The following is a 20,364-nucleotide window of genomic DNA, read 5'->3' as shown; positions in this document are numbered from 1 at the left end:
AAAAATACGTAAGAATTTTCCTTAAAACATTGAAGGCTTACCTTACATACCCGCCTTTTCCTTACTTATTTTTATACTCAGCCTCGTCTGTTATAGACAATATATTTTTTAATATCGCAAAGTATAAGAAAACACGCGGCTGACAGATATGAACGAGCGAGAAGTCGGTACTCTGTCATCCATCTTACAGAGTTTACAAAAAGTTCACACAGAGACCATTCAGTAATTAGAGACTGTTCATACTAATTGTAAGAAAAAACTCTTGACAGATACGATAGACTTTAGAGTCACTCGGTACGGAGTGAAATATGTCGAGCATTTTCGACTTAAATTACGTGCATGGCCCTTATAACATATTTAATACATCTGGTCTCCCGCGATACAGGTCTAGCCTAGTGCAGAGAGTCCTGGAAACTCTGTTGTCGACCTAGTTATGCACCAAATCCTAGAAACAACTGCTGTATACTTTTCTGTGTCATTTTTATGCAATAAAAATATTTTTATCTTATCTTAGCTGCAGAAATTCTATATGTCGGCAAACAACTCATTTTGCGTTGCCGTGTGCAGCAGAAATTGAGGATTCAAAATTACGCGACTCGCAAATTACTCTCGTCTGAGGACCTACCGCGAACCACGTTCGATGTATTGCCTCTCCATCGCACTTGTGGATTCGTATCTCAGTGTGACAGGGAGGCAACACGCCGAACGTGGTTCGCGGTCGGCCCTCTGGTCTCATCCTAATGAGTAACTAATTATTTTCTATCCGATGTAATCAATATTTATTTTTCTCGTACAATAAAGTGTTTACTTACTTACTTATGAGTATTGAAGTAGGTTTTCAGTGAAAATGAAAATGCCATCTCGTAGTATACTTTTAGGCCTTAAGGCCGATTTTTTTAATTTCTAGCGCTCGATTTCGTCACTCGAAAATCCGTGGAAAATGGCGAAATGCTATTTATGAAATACGATCGATAGAAATTGGAAATCGGTTGTTTTAACCGCTCGTTCTTAATTCTATTAGTAGAATTTTAATGCCTAGTGTGATAGCATTGAAGTGAGCCACATGAAATCGAACGTTTGAAATTCAAAAATCGGCCCCTGGTCTGCTATTGCGAGAGTTGGTCCTTTACAGCAACACAAGTTCATTCTAGATTGCCAGTCTTCTGTCTCTGGTTGTCTCTGGTCCGACTGATAAATTGCATAATCTATAGATTTGAAGCGATGACGTGATCGTGTGCACCTGCTGGGGAGGAACTTTGACGTAGCACGATAACTTTTTAATTTGCGTTTCAATCATAGTTTTAGTGACGAGAAAGTTTTCCTTAGCTTAATGTGTCGCGTAACTACAGACAGAACAGTACCCCTAGTGTAAATTTGATCGACATCATAACGTGACGAACGCGTTTGCGTTAAGTCTCATTTTGTATAGGATTTTGAGTTTCCAAAACGTCCCGCTTTTTCTAAATCCAATACAAAATGAGACTAAACGCAAACGCGTTCGTCACGTTTCAAAATCGAATTTATTTACACTAGGGGTACAGTTGTTTGTTACGTGCTAGTAAGAATTAAATAAACTTATAAGGGAGCAGGGTATTGATATTCAATAGCAACATCGGAACTGTGTGAGGTGTCCTGGAGGAGGAGTTTGTGTGTTTTCTTCTTCTTTAAAATCTTCTTTAGTTAATTTCAAGTTAAATATAGTAACTCTGGCCTATACGAGTAGTGTACTGTGCTAACCAGCAATTGTCACCACAAATCTAGATGTACTGGTGAGAACCTGTAATTGGCTTTTTTAATCATATGTAAAAAACCTATAGCAGTATTAACAACTCTTGGATCTCCGAATAATTGTAAATATTTTTTCATAAAATCTGTGTATATGTTTGTAGTAGTGAGTGAGTAGTGTAATAGTAATGAGTTAAACCAGTTTTTTTCATGACATGAAGGTTTTTACATTATTTGACGCCAAAATCGCAAAAATAAAAACGGACTCTCTGGGAGCCAAGATATCCAGGGTAGACAGAAATTAATTTATAAAACCTTCAACTGTAGCATACTGCTGTATTTATATTAAAGCAGTGGATTATTTTTTTAAGACTATAATTTTAGATGTACTTAATATAAACTTAAGTGATCTGTATACATATAACACTGTAATTTTGTAATATTGTATACTCGAAAAGGGCAGCCGTTGTGACTATATATGTACATATAATTTTAACCTCTTGTTTGACACGGTAAACAATAAACAAAATCTTATTCTTATTCAGACATAGAAGAGTAGGCAATTTAGACATTTGAGAAGGAAAAATTTAAAGAATTTGAGGAGTTCTTGGGTATTATGAGATAGTTTTAAATAGCTAAAAGTATTAATTTAAAAGCAACAAACTGGTTATAAGCATACGATCCACCAGATGGTAAGCGGTCACCGTAGCCTTGCAACTCCAGCGTTGTTACATATACGTTGAAGACCTTTTAAAAACCTTTATTCCTTTTGAAGAACCTAATACTGTAGTCCCCAGCGGCGGCGCGTCACAAATATTCGTGGGGAACCCGGAGCTAATTTTGCTTTCCTTTTGTCCATGAACCGATCGTGAAAGTACTCAACGGGCTGAAATTAGACAAGCCGGTGGGAATTGAGTTCTTTGAACGATCCGCCACTGGTAGTCCCACTAGAAACATAATTATTGTTCACGATATTAATACATTTGTATCCGCTTGTTCCAGACATTCGGCGTTGGACGTTGGCGTCGGCGGCGACGCACGGGACTCCAAATTATGGCAAAACGCAGATGAAAACAGGTGAGAACTTAAATGTTACCTAGTTATGTTCTTACCTTTAACTTTAACTTACTTTCTATGCATCTTACTCGTAGGGAACACCTGGCATAGTTGTCTCAGGGGTTAGTTTCTCACAGCAGCCATAATAAATAACTAAACGAACGAATAAGTTCATCTACCGGTGTCGAACGATCGCAAGAGGCGTTCTTCTCTACGTAAGTAATAAATCGATGAACTTTTGTGATCGTTTACTTATTATGGCCGCTGTGACAAACAACCCCTGAGACAACCATACCTATACTCCCCTACTGGTATAATAGTGATTTCTTTGAGTCCTTTGCATTAACACTCAACTCAGTTTTTCAACTCGAAATTTGTTTTTTTTTTCAACTTTTTAGAGACGTGAATGTTTTGCAGTCTTGAGTCCCAAAAACAATAGTTCTAATTTTTTACAACAATTATCGAATTATCTTAATGAACCAAAAAAATTTTTTAACAACCTTTTATTCACAATCAAAATTATCTTAATAAATTAAGTATGATTTCAGTATTTAAATTTATTAAAACAAATGATCTGCAGAGTTGCAAATCATTTCAAGAAAATTACCTAAAAACACACTTGACTTATCAATCTTAGAATTAATTAATGAAGATGGATTTAATACCTATATCAACAAGAAACGAGTAATTGATCCTCACAAAGTCACTAACTCAATTTGTCAAAGTGGCTCGATTGTTTTTGGTGGCACTGCTAGATTAGTCATTTTGATTCAATATTGTTGGAATTTGAAGGTTAATCAGGGACGCTCTTTAGTTTTTAGAACTTATCCACTCACATGATATAATACAATACAATACAAATCCTGTTTATTGTACAGTCAGCATCAAAAGTAGCGGATCAAATAACGTTTCATAAGTATTTACCATTCTGTAACAGCTTAACAAAAAGTGATGTCTTCTATATTAAGAACAACTAAGAATGTAAAAGATATACTTTTGAGCACGAATTTTAAAAATGTATCTATATTTGGAAAAGTTATCCGGAATATCAGATACTTTTGGCGCGTTGTTTCATCCGCTACTTTTGATGCTGACTGTACAACCTCAGAATCGATAGAACAGAACAGAAACGTACATGAAAACACATATAAAACATGAATATAGTGGTAAACAACGGGTGGCGTTCACTAGAGAGCGATCTCTTTCAGACAACGTTTATGTAGTAGAGAAATGAAACACGCATATCATAAGCAATATCGTAAATTAAAAGACGACTGCTTGTAAAACGACCCGAAGTAAATCTTGGGCCAAAGACCGCCAGGTTATTTGTCCAGGGTGCTCAGACAAGATGCCGAATGTTCACGTTCCATAGCGTAGCGTAGTCATCTCTCTCTACCACTCATCCATATTAGTGCGATAGATACAGTTTTGTTTCGGTCGCAACGGAGCGCTAACGATTGTCATCTTGTCTACGCACCCTGAGTGCCAATCGTTTACGCTCCGTAGCGTAGCAAAGTTATCTCTCTCTATCACTCTTCCATATTGGTGTGACAGAGACAGTGGGGTTTCTTTCACTACGGAGCGACCCAGGCGTCCAGGACGGGAGCGGGTATCTGGGATTCTAGCCAAAATGACAATAGTAACATCGACAAATATCAAACCAAAATTAAAATGCATGAAGATGACGGATGCTACGAAAAGTCAAGTGACATTATTTAAATTTTTTTTTTTCTTTTTATTTATTTATATTACGACAAATTACACAAAGAACTTAAACCTAAGATACACCAGTGAAATTCGATTTGATTCGATTGGCGTTATACATATAATTTGTATTAATGTCATGTCATACTAACCCTAGATTTAAGTATTTGTATGTCACTAACACGATATGGACCAAAGAATATAATACTCACATATGGACACTGTTCGAAATAAATTGTTTTTGATTTGATTTGTTATATCGTCAGGTGACAAGCAAAAGTCACTAATTACTACCATACGTTCATAGCCACCATGAACCATATTACTACTGAAATAAGGTTGATTTTTGTTTATTTATTTTATAGTAATTAGTGAGTTTTGCTTGTCACCTGACGATATCTAAGATTGTCATCGTGGCTAGGCCCTAGAGTCATTTCTGTTCAATTGACAATGCCGAATTCGCTACGATCTTTTTGCACTACGTCTCTCCAGCGGTACCTAGGGTGTCCAGAAGGTCTTCGGCCATTTGGTAGGTACGCCAGACCAAACACTTGTTGGTAGTTAGTTAGTTAGTTAGTGGTTCTGGGCATTTTCCGCAAATCGACAACCATTGTGCCTATTTTGCGTGAAACGAGGTAGCGTTACTCTAACCACCCCAGCTCCTCCACGAAGCCTAGCAAAGTTCTCAGGTTGCTAACTACCTCTTTTAGTGTACAACACTTGTTGTATTATTGTTACTAAGAATACGTGTGTAAAACCGTTAAAGTATTCTATTCTATATTCTGTTTTTTTATTCCGCAGTCATGTGGTACTAAGAAATGTCATGTCTTACATATGAAACGTCATTTTAGTCTACGGAATAAAAAAACAAACCTTAGTTAGATATTCGATATGAATTCTAATCCAATATTTTTAAGTAGTCAATAAATATTTATGGGGACTTCTTAAATATTTACAACGACCTTTCGCGTAAGAGTCACCCCTACTTTTTCAATGCACAGTAAAGGTCATATTAGTTTAATAAAACAACAGTAAAGGAAAAATATGCTTACATATTTATGGGCACTTTGCCCAGTTACACATACCCATACTTCAAGTAAACAATATACTGTAAAGTCTGACATCTGATATTGAGTTTGGTCATTCTGCAATAATTAAGAGTATATCAAAACATTCTTAAACAAATTGACTAAGTCTCATGATCAGCTCAAGAAGGCTTGTGTTCTGAAACAAATATATGTGCTCATCAAATATCAAACATTTATTCAGCAAATAGGCCACAGGGGCACTTTTACATGTCCATTTTTACAAACAATAAAAATTACAAAATACAATTACAAATATGGAATCGATCAAATAATATATACTTTATTAGAGATGTATACTGTCTCTAAATGTCAAATCACAAAAAAAAACTATGATAAAAAATAAAACCAACAAATACTAAAATTCTTTAGAGATGTATAAGTCTCTAAGTGTCGGAGATAAAATATAAAAAAATAAATCATTAAATTATCCTTAGAGATGTAGAGGGTCTCCAAGGCTTGAATTCTTATATAAATAATTAAAAAACAAAAAAAATTAAATCCGACAAGAACCGAATGAAGTGTCTCACGTTAATGCCACTCAAAAGTAAAGTTACATACTTATAACATAACATGTAGCCCGTGTAAGCTTAAACAGACCGGTCTCCACAAACAGCACCCGTTCATCACAACAATAACTCCACATCACACAAATAAATGTCCTTACCGGGATTCGAACCCAGAACCATCAGCTTCATAAGCAGGGTCACTATCCACTAGGCCAGACCGGTCGTCAAATAAGATAAAAACCGTAACAAACCGTGAAATCTGAATCGGCTCCTGTATACCGATGTAATGTCGCATCTGCGGTCACATGAAAGCTCCATAAATGATATTTATTGCGAATTCTATTGCTGGACACAGCTGCTACCTAACCACAGCTTAGAGACAGTTACAACCATAGTTATAATTGTTTTCTCGTTATTTTTGACCGTTCTTCGTGACGACCGGTCTGGCCTAGTGGGTAGTGACCCTGCCTACGAAGCCGATGGTCCCGGGTTCAAATCCTGGTAAGGGTATTTATTCGTGTGATGAGCATGGATATTTGTTCCTGAGTCATGGCTGTTGTCTATGTATTTAAGTATTTATAAATATTTATATATTATATATATCGTTGTCTAAGTACCCTCAACACAAGCCTTATTGAGCTTACTGTGGGACTCAGTCAATTTGTGTAATAATGTCCTATAATATTTATTTATTTATTTATTTTTTACTCGGTTTGTGGATCTGTTTGTGTCTTATTCCACCATTGTATCAATAACGGAGAACATTTTAATGAACGGGGACGTCATGCTCTGTGGCAATCCCACATTGCGTTTTGACATTTTATATTAAGTTCTTAAGGATTTAATACACAATATGTAGTAGATGGGTACTTAATTTGTAACTTCGTAGACTTAAATCGACCGGGATTACCTTTTGTACTGTTTTTGAGTTCCCGATATTTCGACGCAGTTACTTACATCTTGTTCACGGGTAACTGGAGATAGCGGGTGGGTGTTAAAGTTGTGTACACCGCGCTCGGTCTACCCTCATTCGTACGCGTTCGCTTTCAACGTTACTATTGGTCGCGTCCACATTTGTTAGTCTATCCAAGCACGCTACACTCACAGTGTTACTACGCGTGTTTGATTCGGATACCATAATTCTAGAACTAGATGTAATAGCGTGTACACCTGTAAAGGTAGGGTTCGGTGTGACTCATTTTCTGCAATTGTAACTGCTACTTTGTAACCTGAATTTCCAAATACGCAATAAATTCATTCATTCATTCATTCATTGATTTTTACACAAACAAATCACAGGATTGGATCTTTACGATTGACATTTTTGTATTTGTGAGTACAAACGAAACAATACAAAAGCCGGTACTGGTTTCCTATACAACGGTTATTCCCGGTAATCACCGTACGGTCACGTCTGAAAAATATTGATACGAAAAAAGTGCCGAAACTGTGTATACACGACTTTATTGCCCATATATTAAGGTAGTGTATACATATTTTGACACATTTTTTGTATCGATATTTTCAGACGTTATTATACAAAGTCAGTACTGGGAGCATTCCCTTTTCAGTCTAGATAAATAGGTAATGACATAAGCTGCTTAAAGCTGAAGTGACTGATGCATTATGTCACTTCATAGCTACAGATGTTGACATACGGCCCGAATCCAAGAATGAAATGCGATAACGATAAGTTCTGGTTTAGATAATTTCTAATTTAGATATCGTTTTTATGTCGTATAATTGACAGAAGCAGCTCGATTCGGGCAACCAATGTCACTTTGACGTTAGAAATATCGTAGATCTTATTGGGATCACAGCGGAATCAAAATAAACGTCAATTTTGACATGTCGTTTAGTTTCAAGATCTTAAACGTGTCTTAATTATTCTTCGAATCGGGCCGACAGATCTGTTTACGAGTAGGTATTGAGCTCTTCTATGCCGCAATTGTTTAGATAAATAGTTATTCTGGTTTCTAAACTTTAGTGCCTAAGGACTTGGGACTAGTTGACACACAGGCCAATTAGTTATTTCTTACTACTTAGGAACTAAAAATATTTTTAATAAAATTGGGAGCACTGTTTTGAGTAGGTGAATCATATATATTGCATCTGAAAGTAAATTTATTTTTTCGCTAAAAAGCTGGCCTAATAAAAAGTGAAAATAAAGTCAAAGTTAAGCCCAAGAAGATATATTTTATGCATTTGTTTGTATACTTTTTATAAAATTAAAATAAAAAAATAAAAATAGTTTATTTACCAAAAATTTTACAAGATTGCATTAACCTATGACTGCCACACTAGGCTATGCCCGTATTGTGGAGTCAGATCGAAAACAATACTAATTTTAATTACATCCTACGCTGAAGTTTTGGTTTTATATTATAAAACCAAAACTTCGTATAAAATTTATAATAGGTTTAGTAATAGGTTTACTACATATATTTTTATTTATTATACTACCCCACTGCGGACAGGGTTAGGTATTATGTATATTTTTTGTAGTTTATGCACTTTATGTTATTACATACATACATGCATAGGTTAGGAAATATAAATAGCATAGGAAATACTATGGCAGTTATAGTAATGACGCAACAGTACTTTGATACTCAAATCAATGCAAATCAATGATTCTTTTAGACATAGGTTAGGAATTATTTAACTGTGTTTGAAAGGGAAAGTTATTGTTTTTTTTCTCAAAACAAACTGAGGGCCTACCGCGAACCACGTTCGACGTGTTGCCTCTCAGTCACACTTACGTACGAATTTACGAGTGCGACAGAGAGGCAACACGTCGAACGTGGTTCGCGGTAGGCCCTCTGTTTATAAATCATTTTCCTTAATCGCGTTATATAAAAGTACATATTAAGTAACGAAGCAACCACACGTTTTGTTTTTGGTGTTTAAACCAACACGTACTAACCTAGAAAGAGTGAAAGAAAGAAAATACATTTATTTAACGCCACAACATATTCAATTTGGAAAAAGAAGAACATACAGAGAAAAAAACATTGGACGCTAAAATAGGATCCCCACTCAGCATAATGCCGCGGCAATCCGCGGCGCTGGTTTTCAGTGACCGGACTTAAGACTATGGTAGTGGCGGCACATACGCCAACAAAAGAGGAAAAAAAACCGACATAAAAAAGGAACACAAAAAAAAATGTATACATACTAAAAACATACCAAAAATATTTTTGCTACTCTACATTATTAAAATTGAAAACCTGGTTTATATACCCTACTACGGCGAAGCAAAAGAAGTACTATACAGAATACGTACGCTCTTCAAACTAAACATTTATGTCTTCCCTCGAGCATCTATGAAATTAATCCTCACGTAGCCGAGCTCCCGGGGCTTCAAGCGGAGGCGGAATCATAATAATTTCATACACTAGTACAAGCTCTGTGTTATATTACTTGTTGTATTGGCACGGACGGGCATAGTCTACGTGTATTAAACGGCATGCTAAAAAATTAATCCTCACATAGCCGAGCTCCCGGGGCTTCAAGCGGAGCCGGAATCATAATAATTTCATACACTAGTACAAGCTCGGTGTTATATTACTTGTTGCATAGGCCGGACGGGCACAGTCTACGTGTATTAACGCATTCACTGCCAGGGGGCGTGGCCTAGGAACAAACTTGTATGACGGTGAACGCATATATGCATCCGTAGCGTGCAGCATGCTAAGATTAATCCTCACGTAGCCGAGCCCACGGGGTTTCAAGCAAAGGCGGAATCATGATAATTTCATACACTAGGACAAGCGAGCCAGTGGTATTTACTTGTTACATTGGCACGGACGGGCAAATTTTACGTGTATTAAACAGCATGCTAAGACATCAATCCACACGTAGCCGAGACCCCGGGGCTTCAAGCGGAGGCGAAATAATGATAATTACATACTCTCCTTAGAGCAACGCAGTGGTATATTACTTGTTATATTAGCACGGACGGGGCGCCGTACTTATACAGGGCGTCCCAAGACTATGGGACATCAAGGGAAAGTACCTTAAATATCGTAGATTTGCTGAAAGAAGACTTTATTTTATTTTTTAAAGTAATTAATATTACATTCAAAGAATTCCTAAAAAAAATTGAAAATAGCTTATTTTTTCTGGGAATTAAACCGAATCTTGAAATTTTAAACAAAAAATTTTACTCTTTTGCGATATCATATTCCTGAGATGACTTATTTTTTTATGCATTCTTTCGATTGGCATCATAAAAATACAGGTGTGTTTTTTTTCACATTCGAGTCGGTTCGATTTCCAGACAAAGTAACTTATTTTTTTTAAATCTTTGAATGCAGTATTACTCAGTTTTTTAAATAAAATAAAGTCTCCTTTTAGCAAAATATCGTATGTCTTATATTTAAGGTACTTTCCCTTGATGTCCCATAGTCTTGGGACGCCCTGTATATGTGTATTAAACAGCATGCTATTAAATTCATCCACACGCAGCGCGAGCCCCCAGGGCTTCAAGCGAAGGCGGAATCGGACATTTAATTAAGTATACGTCATTGATATATAAACTTTTAAAATCTCCTGGACTTTCTGAGGCTCACTTCACTACTGCTGTTTCTACAATGTTTTGTGCGACCCTCACACACCTACAAAAAGATTAAACTACCCGACTTTAAACCTTTTCTTCATAGCATAAAATCCAAACTAGACTAACAGCATTCCGGAGGCATAATTGAAAATGAATTAAAAATTTAGCACCAGAGATTAAGCTTTGAGTTCTCAAAGGCGACCTGTGCGTTAACTTTGGAAAAGTCGTATGTTAAAAGATTCTTTCATTTTTAATACGACTTTATAAAATAGTGCACAGAGTTTATATTCCAATTGTTATTTTAATTTAGATATGGGTTTGTGAAAATTGTTTTTATTATTGAAACGAGGTCATGTTTTTATTACTTATACTTTGCGGCTTACTGCACAAGTGGATTGAGTTGAAAATTAACATTTCTCTTTGAAAGTAAATACAATAGAAGAATAGGATTTATAATTTGAATTTAATATCTAAAGTCCCGGATAGACGTGCGAGTAAGTTCGCGAACTTACAGCTCGACGACCTTTTTCGGTCGTGTGTGAGCCTAAGTACGCGTACTTTACAAGCGAAAAAAGTCGTCGAGCCATAAGTTCGCGAACTTACTCGCCCGTCTATCAGCCACTTAAGTGGTTTAATGTTTCTTTAAGTGTCACGATTTGTGAAATAAGAAGACTTTTTTTTTTAATTGGTGGCCGTGTATTTTACTGATTGTCTCATTTTATTTTCTTTTTACACACATTTTATTGAGCTTCACCGCGTATCTTCTCTGTATAAATCTACATATATATATATATATATGTGATGAACATGGATATTTGTTCCTGAGTCATGGGTGTTTTCTATGTATTTAAGTATTTATAAATATTTATATTTATATATATAGCTTAAAATTTTGTAACTTAAATTTGAACCACTTCCTGGTGTCTGTTTGAGCTGAAATTTGGTATACTTCCGTATTTCCGATGACAATGCAATAGTATGCTAACATGGAGCTGATCTGATGATGCAGTCGGAAGGTAGCCAAAGGAACTCTTCGATGGGAAAACGTAAACACATTGAATTTAGGCTTTTTTAACACATTCGCTACCAACGTTTTCGTAGCGCTACGCTGGAAGCCGATCCCAGGGTTTTCCCGCTTTGTAGAGGAAAGCGACTACGAACAGAGAACCCGCCGAGCGGGTTCCCGGTACTCAATGTGGAGTCCCCGGCAAGCTCTGTCGAATTTCAAGTATCGTTCTCATTTTAAAATTACGTGTTGGATTATAATGAAACTTTTCACGTATAATAATATTAGGTATATAATATACATCTACATAAACTAATTACAGGCATAGATATACCTTATCCTATTGTAAGTACAAAGTTTCAGAGCAATCTAGCTAGTCGTTTTAAAATTATTTCTAACACTAACCGCAGCCAAATAATACTAGACCCTACTCATAGTGATGTGTTCCTGTCGGTGAGTAAGGTTGCCAGAGCTCAACGAGGGGTGGGAGGGGGTTAGGGTCGGCAACGCGCATGTAACTCCTCTGGAGTTGCAGGCGTACATAGGCTACGGATACTGCTTACCATCAGGCGGGCCGTATGCTTGTTTGCCACCGACGTAGTATAAAAAAAATGAGAGCGTAACTACGTTTGTATGGAGAACAGAGCTAAAGGGACACTTAAGAGTGCAATTTTTGTCGGGATTCCTTGTTTACGGCTCAAGTTCTCAGCTGGAACAATCTCGAATGACTTACAAAGTCCTTTGTGTTGCATTTCTCAAAGCAGACGTAGACGCTGCTAGCCCAGTCATGTTACGGTATTGCTAAATCTTATAGGTACCTTTAAACGAGCAATTCTTGTATATATATATATATATATATCTGTGGCGCTAGTGAAAAAGGGTACAAGTCTCTGGCAGCGCAGCTGTAAAGAGGTGTAAGTTCCACGTAACACTTATGCCCTTATACACCTAAACTGCCAGAGACTTGTACCCTTTTTCACTAGGGCCACAGATATATTTCTGTGATCTCGGAAACGGCTCTAACGATTTCGCTGAAATGTTTGGGAAAACGCGTGTTTTCGAGTTTTCATGCGTTTTTCTTTCTACGCAGAATATGGTCGCTAATTTCGTGTTGCTGGCCACTGTCCGTCTGGTCTAGCGGGTTAAGACGCGGACTGCTAAACGAATGTTACAGGTTCGAATCTCGCCCGGTGACTAACTTTTGTATTTTTTTTTTTATATGTTCAAGTTTATATATTTTTTTTTAATTTTTATTGTTTTAGACAAGTTTAATTTAGTAAAAAAATGTAGTTAAGATTATCACCTATACACCACCATATTACAATATATAGTTATAACCGAGCAAAGCTCGGTCGCCCAGGTACTATTTTATTTTATTTGAGAACTTGGTTTTCAAGATGTGCAGTGTACTTTATATATAGGCATAACAGATTTATCTAGTCATTTAACATCATCTTCCTTGCGTTTTCCCGGCTTTTTGCCACGACTCATGGGTACTTGAGGTTCGCTTGACAACTAACCGCAAGAATTGACGTAGGCCTAGTTTTTACGAAAGCGACTGCCGTCTGACCTTCCAACCCAGAGGGTAAACTAGGCCTTTTGGGAATAGTCCGGTTTCCTCACGATGCTTTCATGAAAATATGCGACTGATAAATAACAAATGATATCATTATATTATATAACTTCCGAAAACCTCATATCTAACCATTCACCATTAAACAATAAAAGCCTGATTGTTTAAACCTATATTAAACATATTTGTGACCTATGATATTTATTATTTATTTATTTATTATTCTTTGTTAATATTGGGATATATTTTATATATTTAGTGTTTTTATATTTTACTTTTATATCCATATTATAAAAATCCTAGCCTGAGAAAAGAAATGAATAAAGGAAATAATAAAATAATAATAAAAATGTTATTTATTCAGGTATTAAATTAACCCATTAAATTACAATAACGCAACAATACAATAAAATAAAATATTATTATTATTATTGAGTATAACGATATTTTTGCCACAATAATTAGTAAAACGTGAACCCGACAAAAAATTTCAAGTACTAGATAAAGAAATATTTCATCAGACAATTATGTTAACAAGTGCCGACAAAACATGTTTGTAAGTATTAAAATTCTAGTTAAATCATAACGTACACGTACGTATTCATGCCCGTAGACAGCCTCTCGCTCGCAAGTTAGGGTAACGGCGCCTATTAACGCGGGTATCAAAATCGACGTCTAACACCGCGGTGTTTACAAATACGCATTTTTGAGGTATCTACAAGTACTTTAGTGAAACAACCGGATCTGATAGATGCTCGTTTATTACTGGTTTTTGTACATTACAAGTAGCCGCGCCTGTGTGCGCGCGGACGCACACATGCAAATACACCACATTTCTCCACCGTTAATTGTAAGACCTGCCAATAGAATAAACAATACATCAGTACTTAACACTACATAAGGTGTATAATAACTAACACACACATAACTAAACCACATAATAACATTAACACTTGTAACTAATATTTTTATCTCTAGGCCTTAAATTCGGTCTAGTAATTGTCGGAAGCGGCGGCGGCAACCGTGCGTCGGCGGGCGCGGGCGCCACCTCCGCGGCAGGTGCGACCGCGGCCTCCGCGGCCTCCGGAACCACCGCGGCCGGCGCGCGCGACCCCTCACGCTCCTCTACTTCCTCCTCCTCCCCGGAAAGCCCAGTATCGTACTCATCGCTCACTACGTCACGCGGCTGAACATCCGCCTGTAGAGGACTGTCAGCCCGGAGGGAGGATGGCGGAGGGTTCACGCACGCCGCCGGGGGCGCGGAACCAGCCGGAGCTGGCGGCGGCTCGAGCGGTGGCGACCACGAGTCCTCGTCAGCCCCGGCATCCTCGGTTTCATTAATAACGTCAAATTCACCACCTGTATACATAAGCATTTGATCTACGTGGCGTCTACATACAGTATTTTTAGTATGCACATAAATCAAAAACATTCGGTTACCAATTTTATTTTGAATAGTGCCTAAAACCCAAATCTCTTTTTTTTCAGTAAACCATTTAACCCATACTTGATCCCCGATATTGAATTTTCTACAATTGTCTATAACACATTTGTCAATATTGTCTTTAGTTTTATTAACATCTGGTATCACAAGATCTAGCCGTGATCTTAAATTACGGCCCATCATCAAACTCGCTGGAGTTTGGCCCGTAGAACAATGGGGAGTATTACGGTACTCGAATAATAAGCCCATCAGTTTATCCTCAACTTTTGACTTATCTGTTTTATCTATACATTTAATCATCTTTTTACATGTTTTCACAGAATTCTCGGCCTGACCATTGCTGGCCGCGTGATAAACTGGAGAAGTGACGTAACGAATGCCATTCATTGCACAAAAAGAATTAAATTCGGCCGAATTAATTTTAATATCATTGTCGGATACAATGACATTCGGTACGCCAAATCTGGAAAATATTTCCTTAAGTTTACATATCAGCGCTCGAGTAGTAGTACCTTTGTCCATCAAAAGACACTCTAACCATTTGCTATATGCGTCAATGACAATTAGGTAAACTTTCTGATGAATAGACATGTAATCGATATGTACCCGGTACCAGGCAGACGGAGGACGCGGCCAAGGCGCGGGAGCGGCGCGGGGAGGGGCGGCGCGCACGGCCACGCAGGCGGCGCATGAGCCGATCCAGCGCTCGATATCGCCATCAATGTTAGGCCACCACATCTTACCGCGCGCGATGCTTTTCGTCTTGACAATACCTAAATGTCCGGTGTGTAATTCACGTAACAGCTGATCTCGAAATATTGTCGGAATAACCACCCTGTGGCCACGGAAAAGAATACCATGATCTATTTGTAAGTCGGCTTTGCATCTAAAATAAGGTACAATAGATGCACAGCTTATCTTTCGCGGCCAACCGAGACTCATATACCTAAAAACTTTTTTTAGTGTAGGGTCATTTCCGGTAGCTTGTCTTATTTTATCAGCTGTCACGGGAGTCACACTGTCGTCTAAAAAGTTTAAATAAGACACGTCATCATAATCTTCGTTATGTTCATCATTGTTCATGTTAGGCAACGGCGCACGAGAAAAATAATCAGCTACGAGATTATTTGCACTGCTTATATACTGAACCTTATAATTATACGCTGATAAAATAATTGCATATCGCTGTAGCCGGGAAGCGGTCATGACAGGAATGCCGCTATTTTTGCCGAAAATGGACAACAAAGGCCTATGGTCGGTTTTAAAATGAACGGATCTTGCCTGCCATATAGATACTGGTGGAACTTTTTAACACCAAAAATGATTGCCGCGGCTTCTTTCTGAAGTTGACTGTAGTTCCTCTCGCTAGCGTTGAGCGAGCGCGAGGCGAACGCGAGTGGGAGCTCGGCACCGGTTGCCGGGTCGCGTTGTGCCAGAAGGGCACCTAACCCCCCAGGTCCTGCATCCACACTGAGCACTGGCTGAGCCTCCGGGTCAAAATGAGCCAACACGCGCTCAGAGCCTAACTCCCTTTTGACTGCCTGAAACGCCTCCTCCTGTGAACGTCCCCACTCCCATTTTGCCTCCGCGCGCAGTAGTTCGTGTAACGGACTTAACATGTTCGATGCGTTCGGAATGAAACTACGGTAATAATTTACGAGTCCTAAAAAACTCTTTACCTCCGTTACATTAGTCGGCCTTGGTGCCTTATGAATAGCTTCCACCTTTTTTTGAGACGTTCGTAAGCCGTTTTTATTAATAACGTAGCCTAAATAAGTAACACTACTACCTAAGAAAACACATTTCTCTTTCTGTAACTTTAAACCTGCATCACTAAACCTAGTCAAAACCTCTCGCAATCGCGCCAAATGAATCTCGTTCGTCGGTCCCGTCACACACACGTCGTCCAACCAACAGCTGACTCCGTCAATGCCTACCAACAGTGACTCCATAGCGCGTTGAAAAATAGCCGGGCCGTTGGCGAGACCATAAACTAGCCTAGTATATTTGTAAAGACCTTTTGTAGTGCTAATGGTCGTAAGCGCCTGAGAGCTATCAGACAAAACGAACTGATTGTACGCGTTGCTAAGGTCTAGTTTTGTGTAACTTTCACCACCGCCTAGTTTAGCAAACACCTCCTCTATACGCGGCATCGGATACTTATCGATAACCATGTCTTTATTTAACGTGACAGAGAAATCGCCTGCAATTTTGACCTTGCCATTTTCCTTCAAAACAGGCACAATAGGCGTTGCGTATTCAGAAAAATTAACCGGTACGAGTATACCTAAATCTACCAGCCGGTCGATTTCTTCCTCTACCCGTTTTTTTAGAGCGAACGGAACTGACCGCGGTTTGAAAAACTTAGGTTTAACGTTCTCTTTCAATTGCAAGTGTACTTTGAACTTATTAAATTTGCCCAACCCTTCTTCGAATAAACTCCTAAATTGTTCTAACAACCTTGTTACCTCACTCGAGCTCTGATTAATTTTTAAATCTGTAACAAATTTGTTATCTAGAGTGAATGACAAATTAAACTTCGCCATAAAATCACGGCCCAATAATGGCGGACCGCCGTTTTCTATAACATAAATTTTCAAAAATCGGTCTTTTAACATAAACTTTACTTTCGCAACGAAAAAACCTATTGGCGTTATTTGATGATAATTGTATAGACACATTTTTAAATCACTTTTATATAATGATACATTAGGGAATATTTTCCTGTATAATTTATCGTTAATAATGGTAGCACCGGAGCCCGAGTCCAGTTCCATGTTCAATTCAAGGTTATTAATAGATACATTAAGTAATATTGGTTTATAATTAACGTACCTTAAACTTAGAAGTTTACACTCCTTGCAATTTTCGCAGTCCCCACCTTCTGCCGAGAACTCTGTCGCTTCAACATTGTTCACACGACTCTTGGACTGCTTCTTGGAAGTACACACTTTCTTGAGGTGTCCCTTTTCACCACACAGTTGGCACCGGTAGGACTTATATCGGCACCTACTCTCGTCGTGGCTCCTCATACCGCACACCGAGCAGGTCCTCGCCTCGGGGTCCCGGCGGCCGGCGGACGGCTGCGCGCCCGCCCGGTACACCGGCTCCTGCTTCACGGCCACGGCCACTGCATCGGCGCGTGCCTTCTGCGCGCACTCCGTCTGCTGTGCCAGCTCCATCGCCTTCGCCAGCGTGAGCGTGGTGGCGTCCTGCTCGAAGAGTCGCTCGCGCTCCTTGCCGGCGCGTAGCCCCAGCACGAACTTGTCCCGCAGCAGCATGTCCAGCGAGTTTCCAAACTCGCAGTGTACGGCGAGTCCTCTGATCCTAGCCGCCCACTTCTCGACACTCTCCCCCACGTCACGCATAGCCTCGTAGAATTTGGTCTTATCAGCGAAGGTACACCTCTTCGGAGTAAAATGACCGTCGAGCACCCTCAACAACTCGTCGTACCCGACCTCTTCTACCTTACTCGGGTACACAAGGTTCTTCAACAGCCGGTATGTATCGTCATGCAGATGTGTCAGTAGCACTGCCTGTCTCATCTCATCTTTTATTTGGTTTAAAACAATGAACTGCTTCAAACGACTACTGAAAATTTCCCATTCTTGGGTGTTATGGTCAAAATGACTTAAATTTCCGATAAAAGTAGTAGCCATTATAAATAACAATTATTTTAAATACACACGCGGGTAAGTCACGGATCGTCGCCAGTGAGGTATCTACAAGTACTTTAGTGAAACAACCGGATCTGATAGATGCTCGTTTATTACTGGTTTTTGTACATTACAAGTAGCCGCGCCTGTGTGCGCGCGGACGCACACATGCAAATACACCACAATTTTGCAAGCAAACAGATCTATTCTCTAAGAAATAAAGCATACACAAAACAAGCTCATTCATTGGTCTATCGTGCCCATTAGTGTGCATTTGTGTGAGTGTAACAAAAAACTCGCGATTCGTCAGTTTGTGCGACGGCGGCACAAGAACCGGTTGTTCCATACAGACGCGTGACTCCACAGGTAAGTGCACTCTAATCTTACTTAGTGTTTTACGTAATAGTTATGGCAAATAAACTAGTGCAATGCCTTTTAAGAGGTTGTGTATTGTTTTCTACACGATTTTGAATTACTTTTAACTTAGTTTTTGACCGGGAAATACGTTTAAAATTGAAAATAAAATACAGCGGTGATAGGCGCCAATTACTTCTGTGGTAAGTAATTCCGTGGTATGCCACGTTAATAGAAAAAGTGGTAGTTTTGTTATTTACTCTTTAGTTTAGGTACAAATTATCAATTTTATAATTTCTTTTATTTATTCCAATCTTGATCTATTCACGCTATTAAAGAGCTATTTCCGTGGTATGGAAAGTATTCAACTAACCCTTAATTTTTAACAAATACTTCAGTACCGATTTCCTTGTTTCTATGGGAACCCTTAATCTGTCAACTTTTTTTTATTTTGAGTTAAAACCTAAAATTTACTTGCCAGTTATGTGATTTTGTCTTTACATGAAGCTTGTAATATACGTGTTTGATTTGATTTGAAAAAACATCTGTGTTTTATTCTTTTTATGGGTCGGAATTAGGTTTAATTAAACTCCAAATTAAGCCTATTACCGATGGTATGATCAGATTACCCTCGGTAATAGAATGTATAGAAATCTATTACCGACCCAGAGAAATATCGAATGGGTCGGTAATAGGCTCATAAAGAGTTATCTATTACCGAGTGACTATTTGGTATTGTATTGAAATATCGCATTTAGGGTACCGCAAGTACAGATTTCGTTGATAAAATTTAGACTTCAGTTATCATTATCAGATTTAAATTCTTCTGTTTTCTGATTCAGTTATTACTCTGACAGACAAGGAAGGGTACCCAACTGCCGGACAATTCCGATTAGTTTTTTTTTTATATAATTTTATTTATACAGTAGTCCAAAATCTCAGACATGATTTTTTTTAGCTATAAGAATCAGCAATAAGAAAAGTACTGTGATTTGTTAGTTATAAACGGGTAAATTATAACACATAATATGTGAGAGACTTTATTTAACTTAATTACCTTATCAAAAATATTAGAATTAAAAATTTTCATGTTTTTATATATAGTCCAAATTTTATAATGTGGACGTTTACCATTTCACTGTGGTAAACTTTCACTCAGGTGGTAAACGTCCAGCTTATAAAATTTCGACTATAATTTACGCTGTGCCTTATGAGAAAATGTTACTTACTTGTTTTTTTTGTGCAGCTAATTACGTCAGTAAGACAAACTCTTATCAATCTTTATAGCATTTAAAAATTACTTTATTTAATAACAGGCAGGCCTATTTGTCATATACGTCCTTAGTAAAACTTTACTAACAATAATTTTTGTTGTTTTACATGTAAAACATTCAACTTATAACTTGTTATACAGGTACTCGTGGGTACTTGGTAAGCTAACTATTTAATAGTATTTGATTGTGCCAAAGTGTAATTATAATCTCTTCGAATATATCTCTTGTTTTTAAACATACTCCTATAGTTTTATTTTTTATTTTTGTGTCATTATTCAACTTAATATACAGAATCCACGTCGTTATTATTGTTTTAACCCTCGGTATTAGGTTTCGAATTTTGAGTTTGGTTTCTGTTAACGAGTGCAGAAAAATCATCCCAATTGTACCCTCGGTAATGAAAGCTCAATTCGCGAT

At 38.0% G+C, this 20,364-nt stretch overlaps 2 protein-coding genes across 4 annotated transcripts in view; one reads left to right on the top strand and one right to left on the bottom strand.

The window, feature by feature from the left end:
- LOC133529080 (calcium/calmodulin-dependent protein kinase kinase 2) overlaps positions 1-20,364 on the top strand; it is a 305,137-nt gene that overhangs the window by 255,208 nt on the left and 29,565 nt on the right. For both annotated transcript variants that reach the window (XM_061866700.1, XM_061866701.1), the window contains one exon: positions 2,728-2,802. In XM_061866700.1, coding sequence (XP_061722684.1) covers positions 2,728-2,802 — 75 coding nt within the window. The remainder of the gene's footprint in view (positions 1-2,727; positions 2,803-20,364) is intronic.
- LOC133528935 (uncharacterized protein K02A2.6-like) lies at positions 13,965-18,505 on the bottom strand. 2 transcript variants are annotated; one of them, XM_061866445.1, is made up of 2 exons: positions 17,499-18,505; positions 13,965-14,076 (listed from the first exon to the last, which is right to left on the bottom strand). In XM_061866445.1, the coding sequence occupies exons 1-2, from the start codon at positions 18,320-18,322 to the stop codon at positions 14,064-14,066; spliced, it is 837 nt and encodes a 278-aa protein (XP_061722429.1). In that variant the 5' UTR covers positions 18,323-18,505; the 3' UTR covers positions 13,965-14,063. The 2 variants fall into 2 exon arrangements, with proteins under 2 accessions (XP_061722429.1, XP_061722430.1); XM_061866446.1 differs by lacking the exon at positions 17,499-18,505 and adding an exon at positions 15,270-15,891.

Source organism: Cydia pomonella, chromosome 20 (genome assembly GCF_033807575.1).
Source record: "Cydia pomonella isolate Wapato2018A chromosome 20, ilCydPomo1, whole genome shotgun sequence".
Taxonomy (NCBI): domain Eukaryota; kingdom Metazoa; phylum Arthropoda; class Insecta; order Lepidoptera; family Tortricidae; genus Cydia; species Cydia pomonella.
This window is presented reverse-complemented; position numbering and strand designations above follow the sequence as displayed.

What these genes read in the sequence shown, in the direction of transcription:
- LOC133528935 (XM_061866445.1), bottom strand. Translation starts at nt 18,322, where the DNA reads ATGGCTACTACTTTTATCGGAAATTTAAGTCATTTTGACCATAACACC.